Raw genomic sequence first — 15335 nt, forward strand, 5'->3', positions numbered from 1 at the left:
GTTTGCGACCGGTGTGTTCGTGATTTGACGTTCGTTTGTAGGTTATTCGTTTATTTACGTTCTAAATTTAGATTCGAACAGTTGATTGTGGAATTCATTGATTAGAAATGTAGACATCTTTGTTTTGTTGTAGCCGGATTTAAAAATGGCAAATCTAAATAATTAGGGACATAATTTATTATTTGACAAGGTAATACTATGAAATTTTTACTGTTATCATTATCAAGTTACCGTTTTTAAAACAAATATTCGCAAAAAACAAAATATATTCTTTTAAAGTGATGTCTATAGTTTTTATTTTTATAAATTTATGGTCGAAAGTGGAACAGACCTAAAACGGCCCAAAATGGTGGCATCTGAATCAAAATCATAATAATTTTACGGTTTTTTATAAGAATGGCGTTCCTTTATGTTTCCGCGTTGGAGAAATTTGGGTTGCGGCCTAATGTTATTATAATATTAACTATAATAGTGGCCCGCGGCTTTGTACGCTTTTGTTAGGACTCAAAAATAAATATAGGTACACGAGAATGTTCATGCTCCTTGTATTGATATTTTTAACTTTTGCATTAATAAGTTATACAATAAAATTGAGCTATGTAATACTAATAAAACTGACAAACCTAAAATAACATTGTCGCTTAAAGATACTTTCTTAAAATAGATACTATTTTTTAAACGAATTAATCATAAAAATCCCAAAAACTGAAATCTATAGGATATTTCATTTAAAAGAAATACTTATATTAATATTACAATTTAGATACTTCCTTGGTTCAGTAATAGACAATTTATATAAGACTTACCTTCATCAATTTCATTTAACAATAGAATAATATTACAATTCTCTTTACATAAAAATATTCATGTAAATCCGCCATCATTATTAACAAAAGACAATAAAACTGGTAAAAAATAAAAATACAGTCGCCCGCAAAAGTTACAGCCGTCTGAATGTGAAACAAGTACAGTCGTAAATAAAAATGAATAGCGCTCCACTGTTATTACTTGAATTTATGGCGTTTACCCAAAAAATTACTGGTTGTAACCGGTTGGGAAGCCAGTTCGGTTTTACCAATTTGATATAGTTTTTATCTTATTTTGATACTACCTCGAGTAATCTAGTTTCCATGCAGGCAGGGTCGCGTGATAAACGATAAAACATCTGGGTACGTAGCCGAATGGAACAAACGCTCACGAAACGAAACGCTCGTAGATATCTATCTCTATAGCTCTTGCGTATTAGCGCGACAGAGCCAGACTACCTTTCGTGGCGTTTCGTTTTCGTTTCCCGTCGCAGAAATGCCATTCGGCTGCGGCACCAAGCCATTCAGGCCGTATTTTTCGCACTATTTGTGAGTGCGATAGGGACGCACAGATGCATCAAGTTTATCCAACTAATGTGCTACGCCCGCATGACTGTAACTAAAACTCTTTAATTTGCAAGTAAAAAATACGACCTCAGTTTCTTTATTACAAGCTTTTATTCAACTTGCCTTGTTCGTTTGTGTGTGTGCGTCAAAACGTAGAAGCTAAATTAGACCCACTTCCCGGTTTTCGATTGAGCTGAAATTTTGCACACATGTGTAAATACCGTGACAATACAATATTATGGTATCATGGAGCTGATCTGATGATGGAGCAGAAAGGTGGTGGGAACTCTGTCATGAAACGTCGTATCCCCAATATCCCCATCGAGCTAGGGGAAGATGACTATTGAAAGAAAGGTACACTCGGCGATAAAAGCTTGTGCCAAAAATGGAATTTTTGCAAAAAAACTTATATCAGGATTCAGGGGTGGGCAAACTTTTTTCATTGACACCAAAAATGAAACACTACAGTCCTGGGTGATACTGGCCATATAATAAATAAATAAATAAATAAATAAATAAATAAATATTATAGGACATTCTTACACAGATTGACTGAGGCCCACGGTAAGCTCAAGAAGGCTTGTGTTGTGGGTACTCAGACAACGATATATTTAATATATAAATACTTATATACATAGAAAACATCCATGACTCAGGAACAAATATCTGTGCTCATCACACAAATAAATGCCCTACACACACTATTGTAATATCACACACTATTGTGTAGGATCGGTCGGTAGCAACCGGATATAATCCTTTCGCGGGCCAGATAAGCCCGCGGGCCGCATTTTGCCCACCACTGTTTTAAAGAATGGGTGAATAGACTATTACTGAATCGGTGAGCTCCATCTTAGACTCTGTCTTAACTATCCATCAGCCCCTCTATCACAACTTGCTTTGTCGCGCTCGAGTCCATACTTGAAGTCGCGCTTGATGTATGGACTCGCGCGCGACAAGGCAAGTTGTGCTAAAGGGTCGGGTGTGACTACTAGGGTCAAAACAATGTTACTTATCAACAATGGTCAAAACAGTTATCAACCCAGAAATAGGCTTAGAATTGTCAGTGTCAAGTGTCAATGCCACTGTGTTGTGGTAAAATAGCCCAAAGATAAAACGACTCAAAATCGTTTCAAAACGAAATTAAACCTTTATAAAATCGTATAATCAGAATTTGCCTCGGGCTGGCGCGGGCAGATAGTTATTTTGAATGTATAAAATTAACTATGTTTTTTTAAATAACTGTTTTGGGTGCTTCAATCTATCAAATTGTGAAACTGACTCTATTACGATGGTTTAAAATTGTTTTTTTTTTTTGTTAAAATTAGCTTTCGAAACTAATATTGGTGGCTAATATAGTGTACAATTTGAAAAAAGTGCCTAAGATAACTAATGTTTTTTGGGTAATTTAAATGATCAAGTGCAATTTTGAGTTCTGTTCATTAATTCGAGAAAAATAGGTTTCGGCATATTTATAGTTTAGATTTTTCTAGTAAATATTAAACATGGTCACAAAGTGTTTCTTATTTAGTGAATTGAATTAGGTACATATCAAAATGGACAAATATTGGATGGTACATTCATATTTGGATGAAATTTTTGCTCTACACATTAATTATATTTCCAGTTTGGCTGGCCGTTGGTCAATCCACTTTCTAGCTAATAAAAATAGTTATTTGTAATACACACACACACACACACACACACACAAAATACTAACTATAAAACATCAAATTAAATCAAATCCATCATTTATTTAATATTTTTTATGATTCAAAATCATCACGTATAGGTAAATTCTACCAGCCAGCTCAAGCCATCAAATTAAAATTTGTATGAAATTACTTTGCACTCTTGTGGATAAAATGCAATTTTGCTATCCATTTTCGAATAGCAAAATTGATCTTTATCTTTACCAGTTGGTGTAGTAAATTTTTCCCCTCACTTTACTTCTCATGTGTTAAAAAACTCGCAAGTTCAGGATTCTATTCTCGAACCACTCGCTTCGCTCGTGGTTCAACTATAGAATCCTTTCACTTGCTCGTTTTTCAATTCCACACTCGGCGTTAAAATACAACTTTGCCCCCTTGTATAACAAATAACTATTTTGTCATTTTTGGAGCGGACCATAAACCTTTACATTCACACGGATGTCAGTTCTGGTTTCCTTGTACATATTAATAAATATTTAAATTTATACTAATATGCCAAATAAGGAGAGCTTTCACTTGTCACAAAGTATACGTAGAACTCTAAACGAGTTCATAGTTTAATGTTAGGGTCTTTATATAAATGCTTTTTATTTGTACACCAAAAGAAAAACGGAAACGAAACGGAAAAATGAGAAATCAAAGTTACATACCTACTTATACCAAAGGGGAAAAATACTGTGATATTTACGTAGTCTTTATCCTAATATATATGTAATTTACTAGCACCACAGTATTATAAAGAGTACTATCGTACAGTATGGCCACTCCCGCTTCCCGCTGAAAGTACCGCCCACCCCCTCTCAGTTACCTCACAGTACACAAGCTTAGAATGTGTGCTAGAAACGCGCCTCTTTCACATATTTGATCGCCAGTGTCCGAGATGTGCTAGCACTGTGATAAGTTATTTAAAAATTGCAGGATGCTTGCTTATTGAACAAGTACATGTGCATTTCCATATAAATAGTAAAGTTTCAAGGTACAGACAGTGAACATATTGTCTTACGTTTTTCTATATAACAATGTGAATAAATTTACCTACAGAATATCATGGTTATAATGAGTGTCGACCGATTTAAAAAGTCTCCTTTAACTAAGATATTGTATGGTATTTGTGACATTTTGCTTTAACATAGCAACACTGAGAACTAACACATTGTGATAATAGAAATATAATAATAGCGGTTATGCCTATTGTCGAAGATTCCCACTGTTAATCGACAATTTGTAGTGATTAATTTAGAATAGAATAGAAATAAATTAAAACTTTTTACGATGATTTAAACGTTCTTACGTTCCCGTTTTTGCGGCCTATTTTTTGCAAATCGTGAAAGTTTAAATCAGTATTTTTGCAAGTTTTAAAATACATACCTACAGCGTAAGAAATGTTTTTGACGTTTGTTAAGAGAAAAGACGTCTCGCGCATTAAAAAAATTATATGATTTTTTTTTCAATTCTAAACACCACACACACACTTAACAGTACATTTTATAGTAGCTATCACAAACCTAAACTGATACCTACTGGTTTAGGTTTGTGAACATAAATCATCGTAACTTAATATCCAAAATAAATAAAACTACGAGTACTTTACCTAAAGCTAAACTCTACAATCCCAAACATTATCTTTGAACAAAATCTCGTTATATACTCGATTCGCACGGTCAGTATCTATATACACGCCACAGCTCACAAAAGCGTGCATGAATAGCCTCACACGCGTTGCGTGCCCATCGGATCTTTCCGTGCGTGCTCCCAATTTGGTATCGGGCAATCATGGGAATTAACAAAGTTTTAACCTCTTCGCCTCACGAACGCCTATGGCTTTGTACGAGCTGTTGGTTACAGTGTCTTATGTATTATTGTCGTGTACAGATATTATTAGATTTTTTTAAGATTACACTGTCTTTTATATTAGTCCTGTACAAATATTGTTAGATTTTTTTTAATTACTTACTGACCTGACCTTCATTTGTCATAAATTTTTTGAAAAATAAAATAATCGTCTTTTTTATTAAAATAGTACTATTTGAATTATAAAGACGAAAAAGGTTATGAACCACTGTCGAAGAAATATTCGCCATCCGATAAAATGTATAACTTCAACGCCAATTCAGTTCAACATTTTGCACCTTTATATCTAAAAACCTATTTCACACAACCAAGTGCAAATATAAGATTACACGCGATAATTCATAATGTGCGTTGTATTTCACATCCGATAACAAATCGTGCAAAAAGCAAAGCAGCTGTTCAAGCGACGCCATTTTTTCTTTTTTCTTTTCTAACCTCTTTTCTCGAGTGCCAGTTTCCATGCCCCCAACCTAAGAAAAACCGTTTCATTCGAAATAAAACCTTGTTTACACGACGGTTTGGTACGTATCGCTAGCACCTGCGGTCCCTTTTGAGTTTTTTAGGGTTCCGTAGCCAAAATGGCAAAAACGGAACCCTTATAGTTTCGTCATGTCCGTCTGTCCGTCTGTCCGTCTGTCCGTCTGTCCGTCTGTGTTTTTTTTTCAATGAGGTTTGCAATTTCACCGTTTGATCGGTTCAGTGCAATCGAATTCATTGATTTATTTCACACAAAATAAGACGAGGCCGTTTTTATGACTTTAAAGCGATAATTGGTTTCGTTTTTGTTGTTTTTAATGAGTTTTTTCGAAAGGTTTTTTAGAGTGAAAGTCAGTTCGATTCCGTTTAATGTATTTAGTTCATACAGCAATTCTTATTTACTTACTTTGCATTTTGAGGTGCTAAATAGAGTTCTGGCAAGCAAGCAATGATAAAACATCTGGCCGTCACTATCGCACTATTTGTAAGTGTACGACCAGATAGTTTATCATTTATCACGCGACCATGCCTGCCTGTTGGTTCTTTGATTAACAATTTTCAAATATCGAATTTGATAACCGTTAAAGATATTTTAATTACATTACGTGTTAGTTATGTATTGTAGTCTGACAAGCCGTTTTTCAAAGCGGCAAATTTAACAAAATATCCTAGACGCCAAACTTTTCTTAGTGGGTGGCAACAATAAAAAAAAACAATTCGCTATGGTTTTCTTTACAGCCAGCATTGTTTCAAACACGGGACCCTAAAGCCGTTGCGTCACCGTTCGAATTTCAAACCCTGACGAATCGCAGTAGATTGCATCTATACGCTCGAGTTCGATTTCTGCGGCGTAACGCGTAACCAAAGTGACAATCATTGGCGCTGCGTGGCGATGGAAACGCAGTCTGGCTCTGTCGCGCCACTACAGAGCGATAGGGAGAGCTGGCTAGAAGCCTAAGCTATTGTGCCGTTGGCAACCCTGAACGTGCCCATAATCGTTCAGTAATCGATTCTCGTTTGGGAACTGAGTTGTTTTCGTTTTCTCGCGTGTACATTGCGGTGCAACTGGCCGAATGATGCCTTAAACGAAACATTTAAACAAATTTCATTGCAATATGCATGTGGATTGTAGAGTCAGACAGATTTTGTAAAAGTAAACATTGCAATTTGTTTGAAGTTTAACGTTTAAAATCTTGCGCACTCAATAGTAGGTACTTACATATCGAAATTACTAACTTAGATGATCATGCTCTCTTTAAACAATTAAGGAGCCGAAAGTCCAGTTAAAGAGAATTTAGAAGAAATTTGGTTGAGGCCTTTACCGTGGGTTTGTCTTAGACCTCGTCATAGATTCTTGGTATTCTCCTTATGGCCTTGATCTTCCATGATTCTCCCCACTTCATGGTCTCATTCGAAGATCAACGAAGTCACTAGCAACATGCTGAGATGAGAACACTTCGTGACACCTTTCATTTTAAAATTTTTTAATTTGTCTCATTTGGTCCATTCTATTTTTATATATGAGCATAATCAATGTGTCCAATAATAGCAAGCCATAAGCCACAGGATATGGTGGCTCGTCACAGCTCATAAACCGTGCGCTAACATTTTCAAATGCGTCCAATCGGTTATTTGGTAAATATTGGCAGTCGTTAAATTGACCGGAATAGTGCTTTGGTAATGTTTTTCCTTTTGGGTATAGGTAGTTTTGTAAAGTTAGGTACTTTATATTAACTAGTGGGAAATATAATATAATTTTCCCGCCTATAAAAACCTATGTCTGAATGTCACCGGCAAGTACCTTACCTACGCATATGAATGTGATTGAGTCAACAAATTCCCCCAGATTATATCAAAATTCGGAGTCAGACTTCCTTCCTTCACTCTTAGAGATTTTGTATAATTGTTCAAAAAGGCAGGTTGGCGAGCAGAGCCAACCTGCCTTTTTTAACTTTTTTTTTTAAGCCTAGGTGGCATTGATTGCAGACGTTTCTGCTAATCAAAAGTTAAAAAAAATTATATCATTTCGACACCAAACGGCTACTACCCCTGTTTTTGAAGTCATGGATATAGGAGGTGGTAGAAGTAGAACTCTGTGATAAAGCAAAATTATTCTTGTGAGGGGTTCTTAGAACTGTCGCTATGAGCTATCAGAATAAGTTCACTAGAAAAACTATGTCAAATCGATCTCAAGCAAATAGTAAATAACAGCAGCTCGATATACAATAGTAGATATCTGAAGCGTGAAGGGCTGTTGAAGCGTGTCGTTGCGACAGTCGACGCGATTGCGCTGCGATTTACTGCACGACTTGCCAAATTGGGCTAGGTCAATAGGTTTCTAATTCTAAGGGCGACCTAGTTTGGATGGTCCTTTTTTGGTGAAAAGTAGAAAAATGTTCTGGAAAATGTCTCGTATCCAGATACCTCAGCGAATATGATATCGTTTTTTCAATTTGAAACAGATAAACAGAAAAAGCAGTGATTTAATCAATCCGCCTGTGGCGTCTGAAAACAATCAGTGTCACAGAGAGCAGGTACTTTTATTGAGTTCTGATTTTACCCATCCGGAAATACCACAGGCTAAATATCATACATATCATAATGTGGGAGGAAGTGGGAGAGGAAAGCCGAAGAAAAGGTGGATGGACTGAGAGATGATAATGAAACGAATGCAAACCATTCAAATCAATAACGTCTGATAGAGAGGTATGGAAGAAAAAGACATGCTGCGCCGACCATAATAATTGGGATAAGGGCCAAGCGAATGATGACTATGCCAGAGATATTCCAATGGGGAGGGGAGGCACACTCAAAGGTTACGAACTTATGACAGATGGCGCCACCCTATTAGTCCATTGCAGAAATAAAGAATTTCATACGTGAGAGCTAGCGTGCTAGGCTGGAAGGATTTGGAAGCAGTCGCCCAGGATCGTGAAAAGTGGAAGATTCTTCTAAGAGCCCTATGTCCCTCAGGAATCGTGAGAGCGAGAAGATGATATGTATTTTCTCTCTCTCGCATCATCATCATATGAGAGCGAGAAGATGATATGTATTTTCTCTCTCTCGCATATGAATGTCAGTGACATGCCTAGGCACTTGCACAGGCGCCGCCTGGCGGGATAAAATGTCAGTGTGCCTCCTCATTCCACCATAATGTGAATTTAGATAAGCAGCCGACAGGAATGCAGTCTAGCTCTGTCGCGCCAATATTGTATATTGATTATATTGTGCGATAGAGATGAATAATGCGTTTGTGCATTCGGCTACGCACACCGCACACAGGACTCAGTTCGATTTCTTTTGTGTGTGTTAAGTTAATCCATGTTGTAATAAAATACTGATTGGTGATCTTTGTCAACAGGTTTCCACTTGAGCGGCGTGGTGCGAGCCCCGGCGGCAGTCCCTCCATGTTCGGAACCAGAACGGCTATACAGGGTCACAGTCTCCTTCGACCGGTAAACTCATTTCTAAATTCTATTTCAACTAAAGCCCACTTGCACTAACCACTTAACTCAGTGTTACTTGGCTGTCATCTGTCAAATTCCATATAAAATGGTGGCTTAACCCCTGGGGTTACCCCTAAATTTTCGTTGGTGCAAGTGGCCCTTCGTAGTCTATTACTTCATTAACTCAATGATCCAAAAAGTGCCTTAAAAGGGTCTTGATCTTCGGCACAAGCAATTCAGTGCCTGTACTGCGCGATTTTTTGTTTATCGGTTATTCAGAAGGCGGACAAGTCTTGTACCAGGGTACCAGGATATTAGGATTTCAGTAGTTAAATGGCCTTTAAAAAGTCTTGACTTCTAAAACAGGAGAACGTCACTCAGCCCTATACTACTCCAGGTCTTTAGCCAAATTCGTAACGATACACGCGGTCGGATATTTTTCATCCAGGTACCTATACGCTCTTCTCATCTCGAGCGCCTCACAAATCACGTCTGACGCAAGATTGCATCGTATGAACAACTCAAAAGACTGACCCAGAAAACACGTGATGGGGAATTAATTCCCCAACAAGAGCAAACGTCTCTGACGTGCCGAAACGTCGGAAAAAAGCTAAAATAATGTTATTTTATTGTTTTGCCGTGAGTGACTTTAAGTTCATAAATTATGATGATGATGATGATTAACAATAGGCGAGATGACTAAAAAAAGAAATTAGTCCGTTAGTTAGATTATCAAAGAATTTTAGACACGTATTTTTTCTTTTTTCTCGTAAACGAAAAATTACGACGGTACAGTGCGTCGAAGTTTCGCGTGACGTCACGCTTAGGTACAATTTTTACTTAGAAGTGACGTCACAAGCCCCCACTCCGGAACTTTGATGCTCTATATCTTTGTATTTTTTCATTAATTAGAAAAAGCGAAAAATATGTGTTCAGTATTTTTGGACGATGTTTTAGTGACGGACTAAACAGAATGCCATTTTTATTATGTAGTCGTCATCCCTATTTTACTACAAAACTAAGCCCAAAAAGACCCCACCTACTTTGCCTAAAAGTCCTAAAACCAAAAATCTTCTCAAGCGTAAAGTGCTAAACGGAAAACAAAGAAAAAATAAAGGGGTCAGAAGCGTCTAGCCATTGTTGAGGCTTTTTTACTAAAGGCCATCAATGCCTTTACAATACGAAACTTTGGCTACAATAGATGTTTTCTTTGTTGGCGTTTATGGCGGACGCGAGCTTAAAATATTACTGCAAATAAATTAGTTGCTTTGCGGCGTTTTTGCGCGTCTAAAGTTAGTACTAAATCGCACGATACATGTTACCTACTAGGGACAAACATTTTAAAATAACGCAAAGAAACAAAATATTACCGTAGGACTCAATCAATCTGTATCAAGAATATCCAATAAGATTTATTTATTTTCTAAAAGTATTATTTGGAAAGTCTCATACTTTATTATTGAGTTACGTTACGCGTGAATGGGGTGCTCAGATAATGCCTTTCGCAATCAGGTGAAAGAGACAGTAATAGCAATTTCGTTTAATTTAATATTAATATGCATGTCACTCCACTGTGTGGGCGTTGGTGAAAAACGTGACACGAAGGACGGAGACAAATATAAGATGTTTAAACATTTGTCGTAATGTTCTGTTTGGTGTACACCACTTGCCGTTATTTACCCACTTACAGTGTCTGACTTATTGGCACCCTTCTGTGTAACTATCATGACTATCATGAGTTCTTAATAGTGAACTTGACTGCAATTAAAATAAAATACTATTATACCATGCACGAAATAAAGCATCTGATAATTATAAGAAAAACATGGGACACAAGTTATTTTTAAATCCAACTTCTATTTAATAAGTCAGGAAGAAATATATAAAGTTACTGAGTTGACCGTGACGTCTATACAAGACATTTACACTATATTACATTATATTTACAGATATTAAACACTATGGGATATATTACATTATATTTACAGATAGCTTTAGTGGTTTCAAATGTCGTGATGTATGTGTGTGTGTGTGTGTGTAAATGTCATGTATTAGGCTACTTGCCTCCTAGTCAATTCAGCTTTTTTTAAGAACTGTCAGAACGAATTTGAACGAATTACTAATATGGAATTTAAATGAAATCGAATTTAGTGACGTCACGATAAACTCAGTTACTTTATATATTTCTCCCTGACTTATTAAATAGAAATTGGTTTTAAAAATAACGTCTGTCCATGGTTTTTTATATTATAATTATCTGATGCTTTATTTCGTGCATGGTATAAAATATTTTATTTTAACTACAGTCAAGTTCCCTATTATATTAATATATGGAGAAATTGAACAGCGGCCTCCAACGGTTACTGAGTAAAACCAACAAACAATACAATTTTCCGGACCGGAACACGTTTGCCTTCGAGTAAGCTATGTAAAATATCAATAACTCGTGGTAAAAGTTTTGGTGCCTAGTGCATCGATTTAAACTTTCCTAGATACACTATCGCCTACAAATTCGACACTCAAAAGTGTCCGATCGCTAAGTTGCAAATGTGTGCGTCTAGTTGACAAACGAAAACTTCGCAATGTAGTAAAAACTACTTTCATTTTTTTACAAAAACAACGTTATTTCTTAGTACTTAAAGTTCAATTTCAAATGCAAGCAATTGGCGGTTATGACATTAATGAATGTGATCATCGCGAAAGCCATAAAATTTTATTACCGCAGATCGCAGGTGTGCATATTTTTAAACAAATCTACGTCTTATTGCAACCAACATAAGTTTAATTTCGTTCGCGCTGCAACAATCTAAACGCCATTTTTACATTGGGAACGAGGATGGACAGAGGCATCATGGGAGTCGCGCTATGAGATGAAAGGCGAGAATGAGGAAATTTGCGGTATTTTTGCGAAAAACTGTTTTAAAAAATCCTATTAGATAGAAAATTTCTTAAGGAACAAAACGTTTGGTATAACATTTTTCGAGATTATGCGTATTTTAAGCGAAAAAAAATGAGTTTTTACTGTATGATATTTTTATTGATATTATCTCAAACAAAAAAATATATAAGGTACGGCGGGACAATTTGGACTGGGGGAAAATTGCAACTGATCAATATCTCCACGTTTTGCAATGTTTGCATTATTAAATAGAGTCAACTGAGGTATATACAGGGTGTCCCACGGCGATGCCACATGGAGGGAAAGTACCTTAAATATCGTAGATAGCATATTTTGCTGAAAGAAGACTTCATTTTATTTTCTAAACTTAGTAAAAGTGCATTCAATTTTTTTTAATTTTTACTATGAGGACTTATACAGGGTGTATTTTGATAGCGGGTCAGTAAGGCCGATATGAGATCCCGTAGTCCTACATGAAAATAGTCTAAGGGAACCATCCATCAATTTCAAATTTATGAAAAATGGCATTTACAGATTTTGGAAAAAACATACAGGGTGCTAGAAAAAGGGCATTTTTGACAAACTTATATATATATATATATATATATGTGTGTGTGTGTATGTATGTATATATATAACATACGTGTGTGTGTGTGTGTGTGTGTGTGTGTGCGTGTAGTGAGTGTATGTGTAGCGATTATGTGAAGGTAAACAGTTGAGGGATTGTATGTGGTGTGTGTGAGGGATGGTGCACTTGGAGAATATGAATTAAGTAGCTATTAAAACAAAGAAGAATTGAATGATGACATTAATTTATTATTCTACGTAATTTCTTTCAAAGATTTGTGTGGGTAAATCTTCTCTCCGCTCCTCAGCTATAATCTTGCGCCATTTTTCCCTTTCAACGTCTTGTTTTGAGAATCTGGAATAAAAACCTTTTTATTACTTAAAAACGAATTTGCTATTCCCGGGTTGTTTCTTTTTATAATTAAAGTAATTTATAAGATATGTATTAATGTTATTGAATTGAAATCATTTATTTCAGACTTATTGGTCCATAATAATAAATAAATACATACATTATTAATATGAAATAGGCTTCTTTTACAAAAAATATAAATTAGCGACTCCATCATTCCATTTTTAACTATGTTCCACTTCAACCATCTTTTGTCGCCGTCCGCTCATTACTAGTATAGCGCGAGAGAAAGAGACAAACTGCGTAAGACCAAATCAAGGAATTTACTTCAATTATTCTAGAAAATAAATGTTTTTAGTAAGTTAGGAAACCATTTTGGCCATAAATGCATAATATTATAAAATTATTAACAATTACTTACCTGAAATACGATACGTCATCCTTTTTTAACGTATATAAGGTGTTATTTTTGCACTTTTTTACGGAGCACTTCGGCATGTTGCCGACACGGCGGATGAAGCGCTACTGACCGCCCAATTGTGCTTAGAACATTTTCAAGCACAATTTGCTGCGGACACATTCTAAGCCGTGATGGTGCATCTAGGTAGTTTAGATCGATGGCCTAGTGAGTACATTATATTATTGGGGATACATATTCGTGTTGTTTGGATTTTTTTTTGACTTGGATTCTTTATTTAAACTATGTCTCATTCAAGTAAAGCCTGTTTGCTGGCGCTGTCTATCAAAACCTTTGACAGTTGCCAATGCCAACCCCATGCTCTCAGTAAAATCTGTTGAAGATCTCACTAAGTTTGCCTCATTCTTTCTCAGGTGCAAGATAACCGGTGTGACATGCAGCTGCGAGGCGCGGGACATCTTCTGGTGCCAACATGTGGTGGCGCTGGCGCTGTACCGCATCAGGAACGCAGACTCCGTCCGACTGCGAGTCCCCATATCAGGTACATGATTCTTACTTCTCGTGAGCCAGAGAACTCACAAAAGAAGCAGGAAGGATAATTGAGGAGACACCTTCTGGTGTTAGCATGTTGTGCTGGTGTACCGCATCAGGAACGCAGACTCCGTCCGACTGCGAGTGCCCATATCAGGCACATATAAGTAATTGTTACTTCTCGTGAGCCAGAGAACTCGGAATGATAATAGAGGAGACACCTTCTACTGTTGGCATGTGGTGTTGGTGTACCGCATCAGGAACGCAGACTCCGTCCGGCTGCGAGTGCCCATATCGGGCATACACTTCCCTGACACAGATGGCTATGATAGACTCATAGAGTCAATATGGATCTTAGCCCTGACATAGAGCGCGAGAGAGCGCCACTATATCCTTATGGATGGATGAGGACTACGTATAACTCAAACTTTGCTCATACAACCATTAAATATCGAAAGAGTTGAATGAAGGTCATAAAATACTCCTCCTCGTCTTAAAACTTTTTAGTCATTCGTCTGACATCCCTTGGTAAATCGATCTGATAGATACTGACCATAAGGTACAAACACCATTTGAACAATTAAGATCATCAGATAAACCTTCCATTTCCTCTTTTCAGAAACCCTCCTCCAAATGGACAGGCAGCAGCTCCAAAAGTTCGTCCAGTACCTCATTGCCGAGCACCACACAGAGGTGCTGCCAACAGCCCAGCGGTTAGCTGACGAGGTCCTTCAGGCCCGATCGGCAATCAACAGGATCTGTGGTGCGCCGGATCCGACCGCGGGTCCACCACCAGACGCACACCATGCTTGGCATTTGGATGAGCAACAGGTACTGAAACATGTAGTATCTAAACCCAATCAAGAAGCAGGTTCGGTCAAACATCAATAGTATTGTAATGGTTTACTCTGGAGGTGTTGCTGATGACACAGCTGTTAGCTGACGAAGTCCTTCAGGTTCGGTCGGCGATCAACAGAATCTGTGTTGGTCCGGATCGACCGCGGGACCACCACCAGATGCTCATCATGCTTGGCATTTGGATGAGCAACAGGTAACAATAACTATATAGTTTCTAGCCTCATTAAAGAAGAAAGCTATTGCAGACAAATTAGGACAAACACATTTCCGCAATTTCTCTTATCAATCCTGCGGTAGACTATATCGGTCTATTACGTACTTAAGTCACCAAAAAATGTGCCTCTCGAATGTTATACCATAAACCGTCTGCAATAGACATTAAGGGCGTTAAGGCCAATGATGAGGACAAACATCAATAATGATGAGGACAAACAGCCTCCTCAATATTAGCGCAATTTGCCGGACGTGGCGGTCTACGTTCAATCCACGCTGGACATATAAATAATCCATCTTCATTAATTCTGCCTACCTACTAGTGCAGTAGTAATATTGTAATGAGTTTTTTTTTTTCATTTCAGGTGTGCGAGCAAGTCAGAGCGTATTTACTACAGGGGACTTATTACAATGCAAACAAGCAACTCAATTCATTATTTTCTAAGGTAACTTATGAATTAAATCCTCCTTCTAGGATCCCTGAAGTCCTAGCCCAGATGACAGCTCTACGTCAAATGCAGTGCAAGATAAAATCTACGAACAGTCACTACTTATTTCTATAATTTCTTTAACCTTCGATTATATTCTATCGATGACTGTCATCTTGGCTATACTTCCTGCAGGGATGTAATTTTAGT

At 37.1% G+C, this 15335-nt stretch overlaps 1 protein-coding gene across 1 annotated transcript in view; it reads left to right on the forward strand.

The window, feature by feature from the left end:
* The window catches only part of LOC125234574 (zinc finger SWIM domain-containing protein 4-like), an 89022-nt gene that overhangs the window by 56177 nt on the left and 17510 nt on the right, over window positions 1–15335 (forward strand). The window contains 4 exon segments of the mRNA XM_048140867.1: window positions 8775–8868; window positions 13509–13636; window positions 14246–14457; window positions 15063–15143. Of these exon segments, the coding sequence (XP_047996824.1) occupies window positions 8775–8868; window positions 13509–13636; window positions 14246–14457; window positions 15063–15143 (515 nt within the window).

Source organism: Leguminivora glycinivorella, chromosome 16 (assembly GCF_023078275.1).
Source record: "Leguminivora glycinivorella isolate SPB_JAAS2020 chromosome 16, LegGlyc_1.1, whole genome shotgun sequence".
NCBI lineage: Eukaryota > Metazoa > Arthropoda > Insecta > Lepidoptera > Tortricidae > Leguminivora > Leguminivora glycinivorella.